This window comes from Melanotaenia boesemani, chromosome 7 (assembly GCF_017639745.1).
Source record: "Melanotaenia boesemani isolate fMelBoe1 chromosome 7, fMelBoe1.pri, whole genome shotgun sequence".
Taxonomy (NCBI): domain Eukaryota; kingdom Metazoa; phylum Chordata; class Actinopteri; order Atheriniformes; family Melanotaeniidae; genus Melanotaenia; species Melanotaenia boesemani.
Genome location: NC_055688.1, coordinates 31348004 through 31371230, shown reverse-complemented (window position 1 = coordinate 31371230; position 23227 = coordinate 31348004). Strand labels below are relative to the sequence as shown.

At 38.1% G+C, this 23227-nt stretch overlaps 2 protein-coding genes across 10 annotated transcripts in view; both read right to left on the bottom strand.

The window, feature by feature from the left end:
* Window positions 1–17744, bottom strand: part of afap1l1a (actin filament associated protein 1-like 1a) — a 35655-nt gene extending 17911 nt beyond the window's left edge. For 2 of the 3 annotated variants that reach the window (XM_041990884.1, XM_041990887.1), the window contains exon 1: window positions 17659–17744. In XM_041990884.1, the coding sequence (XP_041846818.1) occupies window positions 17659–17692 (34 nt within the window). In that variant the 5' untranslated portion in view covers window positions 17693–17744. The remainder of the gene's footprint in view (window positions 1–17658) is intronic. The other variant, XM_041990886.1, reaches the window with a different exon arrangement.
* A 2438-nt stretch (window positions 17745–20182) lies between these two features.
* Window positions 20183–23227, bottom strand: part of ablim3 (actin binding LIM protein family, member 3) — a 44532-nt gene continuing 41487 nt past the window's right edge. For 4 of the 7 annotated variants that reach the window (XM_041989540.1, XM_041989541.1, XM_041989542.1 and 1 more), the window contains 6 exons: window positions 22655–22684; window positions 22265–22320; window positions 22052–22118; window positions 21936–21946; window positions 21740–21820; window positions 20183–21401 (listed from right to left, as the gene is read on the bottom strand). In XM_041989540.1, the coding sequence (XP_041845474.1) occupies window positions 21288–21401; window positions 21740–21820; window positions 21936–21946; window positions 22052–22118; window positions 22265–22320; window positions 22655–22684 (359 nt within the window). In that variant the 3' untranslated portion in view covers window positions 20183–21287. The remainder of the gene's footprint in view (window positions 21402–21739; window positions 21821–21935; window positions 21947–22051; window positions 22119–22264; window positions 22321–22654; window positions 22685–23227) is intronic. The other 3 variants (XM_041989545.1, XM_041989546.1, XM_041989543.1) reach the window with 1 other exon arrangement.

Here is a 23227-nt window from a genome sequence, read left to right as displayed (position 1 = left end):
TTACACATATTGACAAAGACTGGGCTTCTTCCAAAACAATTTAATGATACAAAAGCCAGAACTTCCCTGAGGTATATGGGGTTTCTCAGCTTTTTCAAAATATCCCCTAGCTATACAAAAGAAACAGGCACACCCCGTTAGGTCTTGTTATGGCCAGACAAACCACTCCTCAATGTGACTAAAAGTGAACTCTGACCTCCAAATTGAAGCTGTGACCCATCCCAAGCCGTGGAGACTGCAGGGGACACGCCAATGCACACCAAGCTGTAAAATCCACATCACTCCGCCTGACATTAGAACAGATTCCAGCTGATCGCATATTCTTTTCAAAACTAAATTCATGATTCACAACAGTCAACATCCACAGAAGTTGGAGTAGCTTAAGTCTTCCAAACAAAGCTGCTGTTTGAACCTCAAAGGACCGTACCATCTGTGACTCCACAAGAGATCAGCATTTAATAAAAACTGCTGGATTTTTCTTGGAAGTCTCCCCTGCCTTATTGTCTTTGGACATATTGGATATACAGCCATTTCCCAACCTGATCTGACATGAAAGAGCTCTGCAGGTTGGACATCTTGTCCAGATGCAGTGTGGGAGTCACTTTGTCAGCTGAACAATATCACCCAGCTACTCCTTTTTTGGTGAGACAGCATAATATTATCTCATGCTAGGTTAGTCACAGGGAAGTTTATGAAGGTAAAAATGTGCCAAAATGAACAAACTTGTAGATTTGATGTGAAAACTTGTAGAACAAAATGTGAGAAGTTGCGCATCAAAAATCTGAACTTTTATGTCAAAATTCTCTGCTGTAAAGAAAACTCACACACACGTGAACTGAATTTGAAGTTACAGAGAAAAAATAGTCCATCTGACAAATTATCTTCCATAGTTTACTTGTAATTAAATTTTTTTCAAGTGTTCATTTTGCTTTACAACCTCAACTTAGCGATTACAACTTCCTGAATCTGCTGCTGCAAGTCACAAATGTGCTCTCGCGAGTCACAGCGTGATAAAACTGTGGCCTGACTTTTGGCTCATTCCTTGAGAGATATTTGTGCCAAAACTAACTTGTGTCTGAAGATGTGAGAGCAGAGGAGGGGGGAAGGGGTTCGGGGCTTAACCAATCAGAGTGAATGGTTGTGAGCCCAACGTGGGTCATCAATAGTTGAGCCAATCAGAGTGAATGGTCGTGAGAACAACGTCTCCAGAGTTTCTCTTGTCGGACCTCTTGGCAGCTATCGCTATGGCACACCAACCTGCAGTAAGTTACTTCATTAACCATCGTTTTGACTACCCCATTGTGTGTTTTAGGAGTAAACGAAAATATGCTCTAACAAAATGTATAAAGAATTACATTAAGATCAAGTGAATACGCTCTTTGGTGTGTATGAAAGGTGACTGTTGGCTAGTTGAACAAATCTGAACAGTTCTAACTTATAAATGACCAAAAACTAGCCCTGCATGGTACCCAAACTGATTTAATAGACCACGTTTGACATGGCACTCAGTTCCGTTAAGGCGGGAGGGAGGTTACAACATTCAGCCGGTCGAGTCCACTTTTACATGAACCTTTTGAATTACGTTTACCCGTTCCCAGACGTGGTGCTACGCGGGTTTTCTATTTTTTATGTCAGTGCGTCTGCTAAAGTGGTCGTGGCAAGTGAGCTTGTTATATGAACACAAGTGAACATAATGCATCCATAAGTAGATCTTTTTTTTTTTTAGACAGTTTTTGAAAATATGAACAGTGAAACAACTGCAGCCTGCTGTGATTACTTTATACTGGTGAAAAAGACCACAACAGGCACTCCGAAACAATAAGAATAATCATATGTAATGATATCTTTTGTGCAAATTCAAGTGTTACATCAAAACAATATTTACATGGTATACTAGTCAAATTATGACTAAACGCAAATGGTACAGAATGTAGATTTTATACATGGGTACCATGCAGGGCTAGTTTTTGGTCATTTATAAGTTAGAACTGTTCAGATTTATTCAGCTAGCCAACAGTCACCTTTCATACACACCAAAGAGAGTATTCACTTGATCTTAATGTAATTCTTTATACATTTTGTTAGAGCATATGTTCGTTTACTCCTAAAACACACAATGGGGTAGTCAAAACGATGGTTAATGAAGTAACTTACCCCAGGTTGGTGTGCCATAGCGATAGCTGCCAAGAGGTCCGACAAGAGAAACTCTGGAGACGTTGATCTCACGACCATTCACTCTGATTGGTTAAGCCCCGAACGCCTCCCCCCCTCCTCTGCTCTCACATCTTCAGACACAAGCTAGTTTTGGCACAAATATCTCTCAAGGAATGAGCCAAAAGTCAGGCCACAGTTTTATCACGCTGTGACTCGTGAAAGCACGTTTGTGACTTGCAGCAGCAGATTCAGGAAGTTGTAATCGCTAAGTTGAGGTTGTAAAGCAAAATGAACACTTGAAAAAAAATTTAATTACAAGTAAACTATGGAAGATAATTTGTCAGATGGACTATTTTTTCTCTGTAACTTCAAATTCAGTTCACGTGTGTGTGAGTTTTCTTTACAGCAGAGAATTTTGACATACAAGTTCAGATTTTTGATGCGCAACTTCTCACATTGTATTCTACAAGTTTTCACATCAAATCTACAAGTTTGTTCATTTTGGCACATTTTTACCTTCATAGAAGTTCTTCAGTACTGAGGCAGCAACGTCTGAGTATTGTCTTCATCTCGTGAGAGACTAAAAGGCAAAATACCACCATCCAACTTGGGACATGCATGCTTAAAGATAGCAGCTGGCCCAAAACATTAAGCACAAAGTTCCTAAAAAAGTATGTCTGCTTCTCTGTTCAGTTACCATGGGATTCATCACACCCACTGCACTGTGCATATTCGTGAGGTGAGTGTGGCTGACATGCAAACAAAGGTGAGGTAAACCAGATAGCCAGATGTGCTTTATGTTTTTTAACCACATCACAAGCTGTGCCAACAATGACTTCTCTCACGAGCCTGTGGGCTATCATGATGAAATCCCCTCCCACTCTACTCCTTAGATTCCAGGCATTTCCCAAGGGTGATGGATCTCCTCTCTCACTGCATTAAACATGTTTGGGCATTCACCAACTGCTATCTCCTCACCCAACAATGCATAAACAGAGACGGTGCTGGTTCATTGGGAAGATACATATCAATTTGACGACTGCAACTGTGACTCACCAGTTTTGTTTTTTGTTTTTTTTTTTTGTTTTGTTTTATTTTTGCAAATCTTTGCATCATTACTGGCGAAATAATCTATAAAATAGCTTTTTTTCATTTAAGCACATTATAAGCTGCAACTTGAGTTATTCAGTTTTGACAGTTAAAAAATGGGTTGCTAGTAATCAGAGTCTGTGCCCCTATTATAAACAGAAATGCAAGAAGCATTATGAAAATCTGGAGGATTTATCATCCAGTGCAAAACTGTGAGCCATGACACCAAATTTAAGTTGACAATTTCTGTTTTTTATGTATAAACTGATATGGTACAAAAAGTCTGACTGATTTCTACAAGTACAAGTACATCTTTGTTAGTTATTATTACTGAATTTAGCCTTTCTGCAAAACACAGGGAGGTCCTCAATGGTGATTTTGTTGATTACAGATACAGGAAATTATAGAGTAAAATCCCATGATAATAAAAAATATGACCACACACAGACAATGGCATCAATGTGAAAAAAATATCAAAATACTGTGTCATATATCCTCAGATAGACAAGTCTACTGCAGATATACAAAGTACATATGCCATGCTCCTGCTAGTAATGATGAATTAAATACCAATGGCCTTCAGAAAGTAATTATTATCTTATTCTCTATGATGACAATAAAATGCTCTTATCTGTTGCATCATCTAATGAGTTGGCCAACTGTTTGGTGTTGCCCTGTATTCCCCCTATAGTCCTATATGGACTTCCTCCTTCTGCTGATGACATCGCCTATCACCTCCTGTCTTCTGTTTCCTCTTCCTGTCAGCTGACCCGTTCCCACTTTAACTGTAATGTCTCAGGTGACCCCATTCTTATAGCACTCTGAAGATTCTATGCTAGATAGCATTGAATGCGTGTGCTTGTAGAGCTGTATTTCAAAGAAAAGACAATGTGAAAGAGCTCCACTTTCATTTAGCAACTGCAAGTCGGCCCCTTGAGCGTCAGAATTCCTTTCTTATAGTCTGACAAATTCATTATTTGGCCGGAAATCTTAGACAAACATACTATAGTAAATGTAGTGTAACAAATGCAGACTACAAAGCTGTTGCAGGAAGTGAGGAGAGCATGTGGAAAAGCTTATTTAGTCTGTAGGAGTTGTAAAGGTATACAAATGAACGGAAGAGGAGAGAAAAAAACATGATCTCCCTACTGTTTTTATTGCAGTCAGGAAGAGGCTTCAGGTCATCATAAAACACAGCAAAGATCCCACAGTCTGTTATACAAGTGTACAAACACAATGCATGATGTAGAGATGGAAGATGTCCAACGATACAGCCTGTATTATTCTATTTCCATGTATTTACTTTCACTAGCAGTGAACTGTCTGACACACCGACTTATAAACTGACACGTAAACAGATTACCAATGAGAACATGCCATTTTACAATCTTACATTTGTCAAGAGCATGCATGAGAAAGCATGCTCTTGACAAATGTAAATGCATTCCACAGCACAATTACCCTCTACTTATCAAAGTTAGGGACTTAACTCTACTTATCTAAGTTCAAATCTCTCTGAGGTAGAACAACACTTATAATGCACTGCAATATGTGCACTGTAAATGGTAAATGGACTTGTACTATATAGCGCTTTTCCAGTCAGATTGACCACTCAAAGCGCTTTACAATACTTATTACATTCACCCATACATTCACACCCCGATAGGCACATCGGGAGGCAACGTGGGGTTAAGTGTCTTGCCCAAGGACACTTCAGCATGTAGTCAGTGGAAGCCTTGAATCGATCCGCCTACCTTCCGGGCGAAAGACGACTGCTCTTCCTCCTGAGCTACAGCCGCCCCAATATAATATAATTAAATATTCCAACTGTCTCTCAAACAGGGTTTGTAAGTGTCTTGCAGACACTTAAAATGACTTAAACATGCATTCTCATTCTGTCTAATTAGCCCATGCATATTAACTTGTCCAAGAGTCAAAATTTTAAGTCAAAGTTACGAGGACTCAAATAAGACATTTCTATGTATTAGACACCCAAAATTTTCATGTTCAGACACACTTACATCCACACACAGCTCAGCCTGGCCTCAGTGTAGCGGAGTGATCTGGAAAGCTGCAATGAGAGTTGAGGTGTTTATCTGAAAGAGTCAATGGCTTCAGTTACAGGTCAGCTTAGGAAAGCATTGACGCTTATTTTCCCACCTCACATCTACCGTGTTTGTTCTGGATCTTTCACTTTGCTTTAGATATTTTTTAGTGAGATTATAATTTGTTAGCCCCCCAAAAATAATGAAAAAATAGAAATTATTGTCCAGTATAGGGTGTGACATGACAAAAAACAGACTAATGTATTTTACATTGAAGATGGCCAATCTGTCTGTCATCATTTGGATTTTAGATGCATTGCACTTTCAAAAATTCCTGCAAACCTTTTATACGTCCCATGTAGTTTACCCAGTCCTGTCTTATAAAACCAGTAAAATGGCTGAGAAAAATACAAAACTGCCCAACAGGGCTGCGGAGAAGATCATTTTCAGGAAAAGTCATTCAAGTAGAAACATCAATGTAATTTCCCATCATCCGCTCTGTCCCATCTGGGAGAAAACTGAGTTTTAGCTCCAGCTGAAGCTTCTGCTTTATGTAGGATTATAAATCTAAATTTTCAACTGCTTCTATTCACCATCATTTATTAAATAAAACCTTAGATGCATGTGGCAACATCAACTAACAGCAGAAACAACACTTTTGGCATTCACCAGGGACTGTTGTCCTCTCCAAAATGTGCCAATGTGAAATGTGTAGGCAGAAAATAATTACAAAAATAATAAGCTGGAATATTTACATTAAAAGAATAAGCAACCTTCAGTCATGAGAGCAGCTGTATACAAATATCTATAAATGTTACTGATGCATTGCAAAAAGAATATATTTTAGCTTAAATTATGATCCTTAAAAAAAAATAAAATAAAAAGACTGAAAATATGTTTCTAAACACATTTTCACAAGTATTACAGTGAAGCATTTTTGTGTTACTAACATATGTCTTAAAGGCCCATGGTTGTAAGAGCTGCCCTTTACTGCTCTGGCCAGCTTATGTTCACCCTCTTTATGTGAACTTTGTGCCTTATTCAATTACAAACGTGACAATGATGTTTTCTGCAAAATAGAAACCCTTACATGAGGAATGTTTGCTCTCATGCTGCCTGTACGGGCAGTACCTTACAGGACGCCATTATAAGATGTATTTCAGATTATGAACAATGACAGATATGACCGTTTCAGTGAGCATAAGCTTTGTTTAATCCATTGCTCTGTGTCATATCAAATCTACTGTTATATGTCTAACAAAATACAAATTAACAGTTGATCATGAAGGAAGTCCATCCATGAATGAACAAACTAGTACACTGTCCAGGGAAGTTCCCTGCCTTTTCACAATGCAGAAGATAAAAAAAAAAGTACAGATGGAGTCTGATCACAGAATAGCAGCACTGACCAGGTGGCGACAGTTGCATCTGGGCCAAAGGCCACAGAACCGATCAATATGAAGTCATGTCTCTGTGCAATACCCCCTCACCCCTACCTCCCATTTTTCATTTTTACTCTGATTTATTCAGGTCTGGGATGGCAAAGAGGACTTGACTCAGCCTGCTGCCAGACAAAGGACCTACAGTGCAGTCAGTATTATTCAGATCCCATATCTGCCCCGAGTCCTATGAGATCACCACAATACTATGTCTCACTCACAGAAAAGTATTCACTTACTAAGAAAGATGCTATTTTGCAAGCGGAAGCCCTGCTTTACTGATGCTGCATAGACAAGGGTGACATACACTGAACAGACAAGCCTGCAAATACACACATACACACAAACACAACAAGAGAAAAGAAGCCACTGTGTCTCCATTTGGGATTTGATGGGTTAATGAGAATTTGACCGGGGCACTGACTTCAGTTCTTCAGTAAAAGTCTGAGACACACTCTGGGTTTTATTTCTGTTATTAAATCAAATCATTTTTTTTTATATATAGCACTTTTCAAACCAAAGAGCAGCACAAAAAGCTTTACATAATACCAGCAATAATTAAATATCAAGTTAAGATAATTTAAACATTAAATTAAAAATTAAAAATAAGCCTTTACATAACCAAGTACATCACAGAATCTAATTAATTCATTCATTATCTCCCACACACTCATACAGATAAATAACTCAAAACCTGGATTGACACAATCTTTCAAGTATTAATTTCATCATTCAAAGCAGCTTGAGACTAACACAGAAAAAATTAAAGAAAGCCAAAACAACTGATTTATATGATGAGTAAACAGAGGCGAAAAGTAGAATTTAATCAGTTGCAGCAACGTCTGGCATGTCAGTGAGTCGTTATTGTGTCTAATGAGTGGACTCTTGTTATTCCAGGACCGTGGAGCTGTTTCTCTTAAAAGCTATTTCTAAGAATCTGTTTCCAGCTGTTAAACCTGCAGGCATACCTGCAAGGGATGGCAGACTTTTGAGAGGGGTGTTTTGTTGAGTCATGCCCGTTCAATTTCACTGTTTTAAAAGACTGTTATTAAGCTAAACAACTGAAAAAAGAATTCACTACAAAGACCTTTTACAAAATTTCCCAGTAAATATATTGAACTACAACCAAAGAAAGGGTGTTAACTTTACAAGGATGACAGTGTTAACCACCTCCAAATCCACTGCAAAGAAGCAGACTCATTACACCACATACACTCTGCAAAATTACAACCAGACAAAAAACGCATATAGTTAATGTTCGGTCAATTGCTATAAAATGCTATGAATCTGCTACTTGTTTAATGTGTACCTTTGTAGCTAGAAAGGCAGTGCAATTTTTATTCTCTGAACACACTGGCTGTTTTGCTGGAAATGTATGTGCTTAACATTTTCTAAAATTCACTTACTACCATTTTGACATTAGTGTAGCATCAAATCATGTATTCCCTTTAAAATAAGCCATTTCTAGACAGTCAAGGTCTTCTTCCACATAATTGGTCATGTTTCTACAGTGGCCAAAAAACAAACAGTAGTGTCAAACACTGGTGTCATTGCTGTTCAAAATTAATAAGATGTGAACAGAAAAGTTGAGACTTGTGCAAAACCTTCCACTCCTGAGCAAAGACATTTATACGCTGGATGGAGGCGACTTTTTTGCTAATTTTAAAGGAGGTTTAATAGGTAATGATAATAACTTTGTGAATAGTGCCTGACCTGGTAAAGATATGACATATGATAAATATCCCCAAAATGCTCTCTTCAATTTCTTTATATGAATTTCTACCTTTTTTTTTCTTTGCCATTTTATTCTTTCTTCAGGGTATTTTTTAGTTGTTTTTATGACCAACATAACTTTTATGTCTCTTTATGGTGATAATACAGAGCACTGTTTTAAAATTTTAAAGGTACTGTGTATAAGAATTACTGACATTTAGAGGTAAAGACAGGCATAGAAATTACTTCAAATGTGAAGCACAATTGTGAATGGATGATGGCCGTCAGTGGTCAAAATTTTTCCAGACATAAATATGTTGTCATCTGTGAGTGGATCCAGTGGTCTCAGGTGCAGCAGTGACTACAGATGACTACTTCAAAATTGTGTATGTGTGCTGCCTTCTTCTATGTGCCTTCTAAGGCTTTACTTGTCCCAAAAGGTGCTCTGACACCTACCAAACAAAGCTGGTGCTGCAGTTTTATAGCTCACACACAGTTGTTTGTCCATTCAGTGACACCATAGTAAAAATGGTGGCACAAATACATCATGGAAAAGTTGATTTTACTGATATATCACATTTTCCTGTCATTGAACTTTGTTTTTAATACATGTTGCATCTTTAATTAAAACTGCATCTTATTAACGTTTCTCCTTCTTTTGTTTTCTAAAAGGCTGCTTCAGGTTTTATGCCTTTAAGAAGAGTTCTTGTTTTTTGCAGTTAGCATAGATTCTCCTGCATGCTTAGACTAGGAGGCTGAAATGGGGTTCAATGAGTTGCTTTCCATTTAAAACTTTCACAAATCTGCCTGATTCTGTAGAAGATCAAGATTTTATCAATATCTGGTTGAAAGTGCTGAGGAATAACCTCCCCAGGCAACAAATTAACACCAATAATGCTAAGTTATGGCTGCTGTCAACTACCTTATGAATAAAAACAGGCTAGGTAAGTCTTATTCTGTCAAGTCTTTCCAATAAATCTGCATTTTCTCTGTATTGCTGGTAGCTGTGTGCACGCACACCCCAGGCACTGTCACCTCACCCTCTGCAACGGAACATTTGTGAGTGTCATATACCCTCTCTGGTCCCCTGCTGTGGTGTTGTGTGCAGCATATCTCCATGGAAACTCCTACATAAACAGATGTGCTGAGAATGACCATTGCCTATATAAAATGCATATGTGCACTCCCACATGCACAGATTCATACAGATACCCTGCACAAATCTCAGCCATATGAATCATAGTGTTCCACTTTTCTTGCTAGGGTTAAAGAGGGGAATTCCACTTCTTACAGGGCTGTTCTACAACCATGCATATTATACAGTTCAAGCATGATGAAGAACACATATATCATACTAAATGTGTTATTATATTCTCATGTCTGATTGCCAGAATGTCTGCATAACTATTTTATGTCTGAAACCTCTTGATGAAGTCTTGCAGGGCAAACAAAACAAGGGACCTAGGGAACGTTTCGGTATCTAGAGAAATTATATGGACGGGAGATTCCCCTTCTCTACTTCCTGGGATACATTTATTTTAACAATGTTTTATGATTTTTTATGATTCTTTGTTTTAGATTTTGTTTTATTCACAAAGCAACAGTAAGTTGACTGTAAAATCCAGCGATTGTGGAGCCAATATGCGACAGAGGAATTGCAGCAGGAGTTTTGATCTACTCTTTAGAGAAAGGTGCAAATGAGTTGGGGCGCTTGCCACACTTGCAATATTTCCCAAATACTTTCTTCCATATTTTTTGGAAGTCCTCTAAATTTGCTGATCTGTGTTTTCTACTTGATGTTGATGTTCCTAGACCACCATCATTTTTGTTTGTCAAATGAGGATTCTGATCATGGTCAAGGTTCAGCAGAAAATAATGATTATGGTGCTCTGGGATTTAAAAAGGTCTATCTTACAAATAGGGATACACCCTCACTTAGTACCTGAAAACTTCTGGTTTATATCCTGTATCTGGATAATACAGGTACACCCAGACTCCCACACTGCTAGGCTGAATGAGTCTGAAGGAGTCTACTTTAAATATGTGGGAGTTATTTCTATTCAGGGATCGAGACCTTTGGAAACCCCCTGCACAATGGGCTGTTTTATGTTTTAATAGCTCTCTGTTGCTCTCTTCTTCTGCTCTGTGGATTTTTGTACATTTTTTTCTTTCTGCCTATGCATGTCACATTTTTTGATGCCCTGTAGTTTTTTAATGTGGATTGCGGCTTTAATGTTTTATGTTTTAACATTTCAAGCCAGTTAAACACATGTACTGTATCTCTGTTTTTATCTAAGCATGTCACAGACATTTCATTAAGGCCTCAGTATTCATTTTTCAAAACAAATTGTTCCTTCTTTAAAGGTAAAAAAAAATAGTTATTGGATCTTTAAATGAAAGTGGGCAATTAATTTACTTCCGGTAAAGTTATTTTATAAATAGTCATCTTCTGCATTGTGAAAAAGTACAGTCATCTTGCACTTGAGAGAGGAGCGGAGAGAAATTACCAGACCTCTTCATTATCCAGGTAAACCAAAAAACAGACCGAATAACCAGGAGTTATTGTGTAGTGATGTAAAAAGAGAAAGACTTTTCTGCATGGCAGTTACTGCTTGATACAAACACCAGAAAAACAAAGTGAAGTGTGGCATCCTGCCGCTGACTAACAGTTTAATGTGAATCTGAAAATTATGCAGTCTGTGCTTGACTTTTGGTAAGAATGATTAAAAACTCTGTTTGTAAATATGCTGAAGTGTTTTTAAGGATCCATGACTTTAGAGTGAAGTTACTTCTATTAGCAGAGTTTCTGTGACCTCCTTTTCCTCATAACAGAATCTACAATGGCATGAATGCCCACACAGTGAGCTCGCTCACCTCTGGCCCGATGACGACAACAGGCTGCATTTTAATTGTGCTCTTTTGCTCAACCAGCTTCGACCTACTGAAGTCATGATTTAAATTAGCTCCTGCCAGTTCTGATGTGTTTTTGTCTCTCAAAATGGAGACTTAGTTCTGTTTGAAAAATTTACAGAATTTGACAAAGAGCTTAAACACAGGTTCTCGTTTCAGAAATCTCAGTGGAATGTGGAGCATTATGAGCATCATGAGAGCTGGGATTTCTCGTTTACTGCAGACATGTGCTTGCATGGACAGAATATTGCATTTATGCTTCACTTTTGACTCCATATAGCAAATCATTGTTACTCCATAAATTCTTCCACATGCTCCAAAAAGTCCTGACAACAGCCACAATTCATCACATCAGCTGGGCTAAATCACAGACAATCCCAACACTGCAATGCATCTCTGCAGGGACAGCCTCTCCCCTCTCACACCCACCTGATGCTCTGCTTCTCACAGTTTACATTGACACAGACCATTGACACCACTGCTCCAGTTGATGAAAGGAGCTCCTTACATTTAAGTCCCAAACTACCTCTTGTCATCCTCTCAGAACTTGATATCTGAACTCATGACATCCTGCATAGAAATCTGAGAGCCAGAGAGGAATTGAAGTATTTTTTGAGACAATTACTAAAAGTCAAAGGAACAAGTCAGCAAAAAGAGAAAAATAGAATTAAAGGCTGCTATAGCTATTTAATACAACTTATCTGCTACCAATCAGCAAACAATTAAACAAGCTAGTGACCATATAAGAATTAGGCAGCAAAACATGTCTGAAGTTGAAGCAAAGAGACCAAAGCAGGTCTTCCCATCCATCCATCCATCCATCCATCCATCCATCCAGGATTGAGTCACAGGGGTAACAAGCTAAGCAAAGACTTTCAAACAGTGTTGTTGATAGGTTTTCAATTAGGGATGGACCAATTTGAAAATTTTGGCTGATACCGATATCCGATATTAATATTGTTGTTATGGCTGATAGCCGATATTTACCGATGTCGATAAATACATTTTGTTTCAAAAGGTTTAAAATAATCAAATTCTGTACAAAGTGAAAATAAGGCAAACATTAAAGGCGTTAGCTTCCAACCATTGTGAGGTTCTGGATGGCAGTTTTTCGGATGACATATCAAATTTGTGGTGCTGTATGAGTTGACAAGCCATCCTCCTCGCATTACCTTGACTTTACAAATATTGCAAACTGCTTTTCGAGTACCTTCTTTTTACACCGTGAAAAATTACCACACAGCTGAAATTGCTTCTTGCTTCAGGTACATCCCACAATATAGTGCTGCATCGCTGTCACATGCCCAAACATGGCTGCATGGCCAAAACTCCCGACACACGTACACAAAAAGCAATTATACGAAAATAAATATCTGCTGTTAATATCGGCCCAGTTTTTCTTATCGGACCGGAATTATTAACATCGGCCGATACCGATATTAATGCCGTTATATCGTGCATCCCTTTTCAATGTATTAAGTCCCCAGGACCCACAGGTTGTGATTTGAGTGGGTCCCTGGGAAATTCAATGTGTCCCTAATTAAAAAAAAAAAAAAAAAAAAAATTCTTTATATTTCTATTGATTCACAAATATGTACATTTATTAAGTTAAATGTGTCAGTGATAAAATTTGCATTCTGGCTGTTGACATTTTATTTTATTTCGTTGTCTCGCGCCTCTCCTGCTCCTTCACTTGACTCTTCTGCTTTCTCCATCTAACCTGTGTGACGCTGTTCTGTACCGAACCTCTTGGGCTGCACCTGCCTATCAAACATTCGGTCCAAATTTAAAGATGTAATTTTTTTTTTTTTTTTTTTAACAGGAGCTGGTCTGATGTTTTCAAGAATTCAGTGGAATCACCCTTTACACTTACAGCAAATCTCAGCATTGTTTATTTACATGTGTTGACAAAACTTTATAGAAGTTCTTTTTGACATTAACTCTGTTGTTGGCCAGAAACTGGCCAATCAGAGGAAAAGACACGTCAGCCACAGTCTCCGCCTCCAGAATCTCAAAACTCCAGCAGCTAGCAAGTGAGGACTAGCTGAGCGTGCAGTGACAGAATTGAGAGCGCTGGTGGATTGATGGGCTCTCACAAGGATGATTTTCTGCTTACAAATACTGTTATTCTCTTGCAGTGCAGATATGCCTCCTCGCGATGTGCATTTTCACCTGCGGGTATTAATTTTTTCACTCATATTCCGTACACTGTCTGTTTTCAATCGTGTGTCCATTTTTAAGTGTGCTCCTTTTGGAACTTAAGAAACGATAGACATGTCTGTGAAAGAAACACCATAGCATCTGCTCTGCATGCTGTGTTCACATGCACAGCAGATGTCTGACAGCAGAGTTGACCACTGCTACGCTTCTGGAGGCCGCAGTGCAGGTTCTATTAAGAAATTTTGTTGTTCAACTATTTAAATCCTGGCATTTTGAAAGTGTGGCGCTAGCAATATAGCTGCGGCGGCCTGCCATGGCTGACTCAATGTAGAGGAAACACTCTACTTTGCTAGTTACTATGATTTTAAACACGAGTTGTTGCTCAAAATGTATCGTTTTTCATGGGAAAAATGAGGTGCATCCCCGGGACGCATTGATAGTGAGTTTACCACGTCCGTTCCGATTTTAATGCATCAGGTATGCCATACCTAGCAACGTCACTGCTCAAACCTCCTTCTTCCCAGCCACCCCCTCGACTCCCAAGGCATTCCTTAACCTGCAGAGAGATATATCACTCAACTGAGTCACGGGTCTGCCCTGAGGCCTCCTTCTATATGCCCAAAAAACTTCCACAGGGGGACTTCAGCAAGACACCCCAACCAGATGCCCAAACTACCTCTGCTGACTGATCTGCTTTAATGCAGGGGGAGCAGCAACTGCCCTCCAGAATGACTGAGCTCCTCATTCTATTCAGCAACAACATCAACCATGAATGATGAATGAGGCAAAGGTTTTTTGTTTTGTTTTGTTTTTTGTTTTTTTTATTTTTTTGCCGACCTGTGTACTACTTTTGACTCTCTTTTGATACTGTTGAGGAGATGGAAATTTGTAGGGGAAAAAAAGTAAATTTGTAGAGGAGATGTCCTGCTTGAGAGGGTGGCACTTAGACCTAACGCAAGACTTTGCAAAAGTAAACAGCTTTAGTATTGTTTACTGAGGATGATCCTGCATTGTCTTTGATCACTGGAGCACAAACACTCACTGACAATGAGAAAAATTTGCTTTGAGCTAAATCAGCAGTTTTTATCAGTTTATCATCAGCAATTTTGGTTGTTTAACTTTGCACAATCATTACATCTGGTGGTTTAATTACTTTTACATCCTCTTTATAAAATGGAAACAGTTCAGACAAATATCACCCACATAGGCAGTTGGGGAGAGGATGCTGTAAAGATTCTGCATTATGATCAAGAATATGGCAGTGCTGATATAATATAATATAATATTTCATTGCCTATTCTAGTGGCACCTGGGGGACCAGTCATATTTGAGTTCCACCATTTAATATGTGATACTAAATCAGATGCATATTCTGTGTTTTTCAAAGCAATCTCAATCTGAATGGCCATGTTGCATTTAATCAAGCTGGCAACAGTGGACGAAACAACTTCAAAATTGACACACACACACACACACACACACACACAGACGTGTAGCATCCATATTTCCTTCCATTAACACAAGGTGTTACATGTGATTTTATGTCTTAAATGCATGCTGGTCATTTAGGGCACATCCACACCAGGATGGTCTGGGAGACTCGATTGGGCTGGGTTTTCACACTGCACTTTACATGAGCAGATTAAACTGTCTGAACAATTTCACACAATTACAACAACTGCTTGCTAGGGGTGATATTCCTGAAAACAAAAAAATGAAAAAAATCTGGCTAATTGATTGGCCAAGACCAAAAAAAGCTTGTATTGGGGATTCTGTTTTTACTTTGGTGGTCAAACTTAATGAAATTTTCACAAAAATCTGTCCGGTATGAATAGCAGGAGAGGCAGCAAGGTACTAGCATGAGGTGCTATGACATGTCCTATGTCACTTCTTTTTCCAGAGTCTGAAAGCACGTAAAGGCTGTAGACTGTTCACACTTGAGTCTGATGGTAATAGCATTAAATTATAATGTAACATGTCATGGAAAATAATCAGTTTTCAGACCAAAAAAATTTGGTATGGAGCATTGAAGCAACACTACATATGTTTCAAGCCTTAGAAAGCACTTTAAATTGTCTTGTACATGAAATGTGCTAAACAAATAAATTTGCCTTGCCTTGCCTTAAAAATCCCATGTCCCTGCCTTATCTTGATGGCACAGTGACATTAATTATGCACATTCCTGGAGCTGTCATTCTCCAGTAGCATCCCTGGCCTGAGAAAATGCACTTCTCATCTTTTTTTTTCTCCCACTCCGGGGCATCCCTTGTCACATGCTAGCAACTGGATATCAACACACTAGCTGTTTTGTGCACCATGGCTGATTCACTGATTCAGCAAAGATATACAAAAGGATATTATCAGACAAAGTGAGGAAAAGATAGTCCACATAGGAAAGACTTTTACTAGTTGGAGAGACCTCAGAGAATACAAGCTGCAAGATAGATGCCAAAGTAGCCTTTGTTAGGGGTACCAAAGTGCAAAAATCTGCCAAAGGTCAGTAGTGCCATTTTAAGACCAGCAAGTGAACGAAATCTAAGTGCCCTGGTTTCTCTTCAACTCAGTGGCTGTTTTCTCAATGTCTTCCTTTTCTTTCAGGTCTTTCTGCACTCGAATGAGGTAACTTTACATTGTCTCACCATCTAATATTACTACAGATGGAATCCTCTTGGGTTAAAAGTCATTGTTGTGACAAAAAACAAGGAACTGGAAAGCAAACACCTTCGGTATTTGAAATAGTCGTAAAGTTATATAGGACAGATCAACTAAAAGTCACATAGTAGCAGCCAATCAGCAGACTACAAGACAATATAAACAGTCGAGTGATCGCAATTTGTTTACCCTGGTGGTGTTTACCCAAACACAGAGCTTGCCAGTTAAGTGACATTCTTGTGTGTGTGTGTGTGTGTGTGTGTAGAAACAGATAAGAATGACAGATGAGGATTGCTTCCACCCTGGATAAGACCTTAAGACTTCCTTCCTCGGTTACTTTGTACACAAGCCAAATACATGGGCAGCATCAATGATTAACATCAATGTTATGTTTAAACACTTGTAAGAAAAGGAAGCATAGAAAGATGGGAGACAAAAGTGACTATTGTGCATAAAAGTGTGTGTTATCTCTTATTGACCACCACTGAAAATAGGACGAAGCATTACATCTGCCGTTTATGTCAATTCCTTTCACCTCTAGTCAGATGAGTTAAACAAACAAAAAAAAGTTCATTAAGCTGAACATTATAATCACTTTCACATGTTTACCAGCCTGGCAGCTGGAAACAAGACATGCAGCTTTACAAGCAAACAGAAGTGTAATAACAGAGCAAACATATCACATCAACCTGAAACTGAAATAATTAAATCATATTTATAATCCTGCACATATTCACATTACACTTTTATCAACACTTCTTTTAAAGCCTAAACAGACAAAGAGGAAGTGCATTTGTTTTTTTGTTGCATTGTGGAAAAATGTCCCTGTTCAGGGGGTAAATGAGTCCCTCCCTGAGAAAACATGGTGTGGAAACACATTTTTTTTCCCAGCTATATTTTTTTATTTTTCTAGTAGTGTCCAGTACCAGACACATGATAAGCAAGGCTGTCCAGTCTATATATCAATTTTACAGTTGCAGATATTTGACTTGACTCAATATGAATGAGAACTTTCTAGATTAATAATCAACGTTGGATCTGGATGAGTGCTTGGTTTCCTGGCTCTCCAAACAGCTGGTGGGTGTACTAACAATGTTTTGACTAACAAGGTAAATTAAAATTTAATGGGAATGTTCAAAACATGCATTTGTGCGTGTTCCCTTAGTCCTAATAAAGCAGAATAATAAGATGTAAAATATCAGAACATGTTTAAACTAAAAAGTTTTGCATCCAGCAGCACTCTCCCAGTTTAGTAAAGTTCAGACATTGTTGCAACCAAAAGTGATGGGGGGAGGGAAACACACAATTGAGTGTGTTAAATAAAGTTGTCATTGTTGACTACTACATGAAATAATCAGCCAATACATAAAACACACATGCAAATCTAAATCCGCTTTAAAAGACGTCACACAGACACACAGCAGTCCCACGCTGACAGACGCACTGTGTTCTGCAGCAATAACTGAGCTTTTGGAAAACTGACCGATAACACTTACATTTAGAGCTGCTTGTATCCATTTTGCTGCTCATGCTGTCAGAACTGTTGAAATTAAGTGGGGACCCATGGGTGACTGAGCGTGTGAGGGCGCGCGTGGAGTACTGCTTAATGCCTCTGACAGATAGAGTCGATTCAATACTGATCAACAGGTTTCTCCTCTGCTGGGTCCTAAAGTCCGCTATGTATGTGGCGCTTTCTCCAAAGGCTCCAACTGTACTGTCCTGGCAAACCTTTGTGTTTTACCAACTTGGCTTCTTCAGTATTTCTAAAGAATAATTTCATTTACATTTTTCTGTTATATACAGTAAAGGAAAAAAACAGACATTTGTGTCTTAACCTTTTAAAGCCCAACCCAAGAAAAAATGGAGAGATTAAAAAAAAATAAAAAAAGAGAAATATGGAGGACCAGGAGGTCTCTGAAATAGCAGTACAGAATTTGATGATGACTAATTTATTGTGAAAAAAGTTAAATAAGTTGTACCTTAGGAGACCAAAATGTACCCCTACAAAGCAACACTGTCCTGGAATTCCATCTATAGTGCAATGACTAGTTATTGTTTCCCAGATTAATGAGACATACAGGCCTTGCTGTTCATGATGTAGAAGAAAATGCTTTGTCAAACCAGGCTGCCTTCCTTCACATGCCCAAAGTAGCAGCATACAAGGCTCAGTATGGGAACTCATGGCAAGCTGTGATAAATTGTGTTGTCTGATAACTTTCCAGTTTCAGTTTTAATTTCTCTTTAATTTAGGATTTGATCACACTTTCCAACCTCCCCTCCATTCACACAATAAATGTGTCAACCGTTAACCAGTTAGCTCTGATTCAGTCTTCCAGTCCTCACAGTGGAGTCCTCCTCAAAGTTGCTAAGATTACACCTCTATCTTAATAATCTGCTTTCATGTTGAGTACCTCGCAGGAAATGTCCCTGGTTTTTCTCTTCAAAATGTAGTTAAGTCTGAAGTTGTGATCACATCAGCTAAATCAGCATGTTTAAAAAACAATCAAACAAAAAATAAATATAATAGTAATCATAAACTAGTATTTCCTTTTTTCTCTCTGTCTGGTATTGTTCTGGAAGTGTGTATTTTGGTTAAATACCTAAGACATTTTATAAATAATGACCTATCTTATGACATGAATATCTACAGACAGTTTTGTTTAATGCAAGTTCAGTATATTTTTTTGTATCAGTGAACATTGCACTTTTTAAAGCATGCCATACATTCTACTGTCTACTGTAAAAAGCACTGTAAACAAAGCAATATTCATAAATGCAAAGGAAAAAAATGATGAATTGTGGATGTTTAAGATACTGGAATGGACTTGTGTAAGTCATTTGTTTGCTGGTGTTATCATCTCTACTTGTGATGCTGTATCATGCAATCTTACATGAATGTTTAGGTTAACAGTTTCAACAAAAAAAAAAAAAAGAAAAAAAAAAGAAAAGAAAACACAAAGTTTGGTCATGTTTTACTCTACTTTGTGGAGCCAGTCGTTGTAAAAATATGTGTCTTTATGTATTGTTTTTCCAGCTTTTCTTACACACACACACACACACACACATATATATATATATATACATATATGCTCCTCCCCAAGAGTAGGACCAACCGGCTCAGAGACTCCTTTGTCCCCCGAGCCATCAAACTGTACAACTCTGCATTAGGCAGGAGGGGGAGAAGGAGGGGGAAGAGGGAGGTGTGCAGTCCACCTGATACAACACATGCACAATAACCCATACAAACAGTTGCAATAACTTATACGTGCAATAAGTGAACTGGGAATCTGTACCACCTCTACTGTGTGCAATGCTTGTTTATATTATTTTATTTAACTTATTTATTGTGTTCGTTTTATACTTTTCTTGCACCTTATTGCCTCTATTTTACTTTATACCTGTATATATTATATCTTGTGCTTATCCTGCTTTACTGTTGGTGTTGTATTGCTGCTGGTACCCAAATTTCCCTGAGGACTCTCCAAAGGGATTAATAAACTACAGAAGGAAGTGGTCATTTCCCTCAGATCTCAGACTCACCCGTTTGAGCACACACGCTAAAAGGTGGAGCAAGCAAGTGAAAGACAGAATTTTATCATTTTTGGGCCTCATACACAGGTTATGAGGACACATATGACTGTTAGAAAACCTTTATAAAGTGAATTTTCCATAATATGGAACCTTTAACCAACCATTTTTGTTCAGACAACTGCTGCTCACTGGATATTTTCTCTTTTTGACACCATTCTCTGTAAATCCTACAGAAGGTTGTGTATGAAAATTCCAGATCAGCAGTTTTTAAAATACTCAGACCAACAACCATGCTCTGTTCACAGTCACGTAAATTCCCTTTCTTTCTCATTCTGATGTTCAGTTTGAACTTCAGAAAGTTGTCTTGAACATGTCTACACGACTAAATGCATTGAGTTATAATTATAAGAACTATAATTATTTAAAATTACATATTATAATGATAATTATAATTTAAAAAAAACAGGAGATATTTTGAGTAGAAGTTTAATTTTAGTGACAAAATCAAAAATAACAGTATTCAAAGGAAGAATGTCTTCAACAACCCTGGATCTTTGTCAGTGAGTTAAATACCTTGCTGAACATCTTCGTTGTGAGGGAGTATAATCTCTTTCTCAACAAAATTATAATTCTGAAAGAATATAAATAATGGTGAATATATGGATGACTTCAATGCTCATCCATACATGAATTCAAGATTCTATTGGACTGAGTAGAAAACAGAAGGACAGGAGTTGACAATTCTTTTACTGTACCTATTAAATCTACTGTATCGCACATTCTTTCAGGTTACTGTACAGCTGTAGTTAGTTATATCTACTTGTGATCTTTGACTATTAATTCAACCAGCATTACATGGAAGTGGTCTTCTAAATTGCAAATTTCCTTCTCACTTTGGTTTTTATTTTCATGCAAATCAATGCAGGTCAAGCAAACAGTTCCCCTAGATTCATCCACCCTGGGTTATTTTTAATTCAGTATCCATTTGTGTAAACTAGAGAGGACACTGTTTCATGTGGAAAAAGCAAAAGTTGGAACAGGTGAACAAAACACATCCAAACGAAAATGGTGGCATTTTAGCTCAAATTCATTCTTCTTACCAAATCATTCACACTGATAAAGTGTCATAAATGATATACTGTATCTACATTCTACTCATTTAAGATTGCTGGTGCTGCACAGTCAAAACTAGGATAGCATAACAAATAAGGCAAAGCCAAAATTCTCCTCATCATGATGAAGTACTACAGCTCTGGTCACAGACACACTCTTGGGTCCTTACAGGAGCCATTCATGTCTTAAATAAAACACAACACTACAGTATGATAGTCTCTATTGCTTACACTCCACTCCAGCACACAGCCAGAGCTGCACTGGCAACCATGCACCAGATCACGCTGCATAATGCCTCAGCTGCCCTCCATCAGCATCCCAGAAGTCCACTCTGGTGTGACCAGAATTTGGTTTGTCGTGTGAGGAGATCTAGAACTGGTTCTCAGGCATGGCAGTGTAACTGTGAGGAAATCTTCTTTGTTTTCTTTTCACCCTTCATTCAGTTTCTGGCTCCTCTTCTGGCAGTTTTATCTGTATGATATTAAAACAGTCGGGCCTGTTTCTTTAGTTCATTCCTCTTCCACAGAGCCAGCCGGTCAAACTCTTCCACGGTCATCCCGAAAACTTGGGTAAACTCCTCTGGGGACAGGTGGCGCTAAGAAACATGGAGAAAGAGACTATATCTTACCTCATATCATCAATAAATATGAACATTCTTATATGATACTACTCTTTTAATACCATGAAATTACAATTACATGAGTATTTTAGCATTTTAAAAAGAAAAAAAAGTTATTTTCATCTCACTCATTCACATGCCAGCATCATTACATAATGTTCTACAGTCATTTGGCAGATGCTTTTCTGCAAAGCGACTTACATCTGAGAGTGAGAAAAACATAATATTAAGGAAAAAAAACCTCTCCTAACTGAATTAAGAAAAGACAACTTCCTTCCAGCACAGTTCGGTCTTATGTCCCATTCATAACTTACTTCCAGCCTGGCTCTGTCCACATCTTTGGGCAGCCTGTTGCGTCCCCTTGTGGTGACAATGAGAGACTCGTAGGGGTAAATCTGCAGGGAGATGCAATCGCCCTTATTTATCCTTATACAAAATCCCTGTGCCAATTCAAAACACACAGTGCACCTCATGGAATGAGTTCTTACAAAAGCTTTATCAAAACTTTACCTTGAGTTCTGCTGAAAGAAAAAAGAAGATATCCATGTAAGTACAGGAGATAAAAAGTCTGGATTAACTACTTCAATCTAATAATTGCTTGGTGTTTTAAATCCCATTAAAATTACCTTTACTTCCCCAGTTGACCTCACTGCCGCTTTCATACTGGTACGGGTAGCAATCTGCACTCTGAGGCTTCAGGTGCAGAGAAGGACAATGAGATTAGAAGAAATATCAGCACTATGGGAATTTTTTTAAATAAAACTGCTTAATTAAGATAAAAACATTTAAAGGAGGCATTAGAGTACAATGCATGAATGTCACGCTAACTGTGGTCTCACCCTCTGGATGCCATTGCGTCCATATCCTGGTAGTGAAGCTGACTTGCATACAAAATCTAAATAATAAAACAACAAAAGGAATAATATTAACTAAAATCAGCTGTTTGTATTTTAATATCGTTGCATGCAGTCTGCTACAGTATATCAAAATCCATTATTGCTTCCAGTCAGTGCCAGAAGATGGCGCTGCAGACTAAACAAAAACAAATACTAAAGTTCCAGATGTGTGCACAGAATACGGAAGCTTGGATGATGAAAACATATGATTTTTTAATTAGTCCAAACCTTCATTAAGAAAACAACATTTGCTAAAATAAGGTAGAATTCAAGTTCTATTGATTAACACAAAAGTTACAGAATGACAATTCAACCAGATAAGAATAAACTCACCACTGTCAGCGCTGAACTGAGATCGAGGAGCTGTGAAAAAAAACAAAACATCATACAATTACAATAAATCATAATCCTACTTATGAAAATATAAAAATGAATTTTGATAAAATTCCTAAAATACAGAAAAACCCCCAAACATTTTGTTTAGCTGAAAGCCTTCACTGCCTCTCAACAAGAACCACGTGAGTCTCGTTCACTCATGCTCCCTCCCATTCGTGCTTTAATGAGAGATCTTGCTGCCCATAAATAAAACAGGATATGGGACACCCACTGTGAGCATCAGATAGCTACTCAGATAACTGGATGGAGGAATAGAAAAGGGTGATTTTTGTTGGAGGGAGAAAAGAGAAACAAGACAAAATAAGCAATTAGGGACCCTCAAAAAGGGGGAGCGAGAGAGTGAAAATAAAATAAAATAATATGACAGTGGTGCAAACAGGCTGCCGTCCGGATGTCAGATCCTAAAATAAAGAATCCTGACATGCTGCATGATCAGTAAAGCTTGGCCTTTACAGACACAACTCGGCCCCTTTCAGATCTGATATTATTACATTTGACATTTCTGCACAT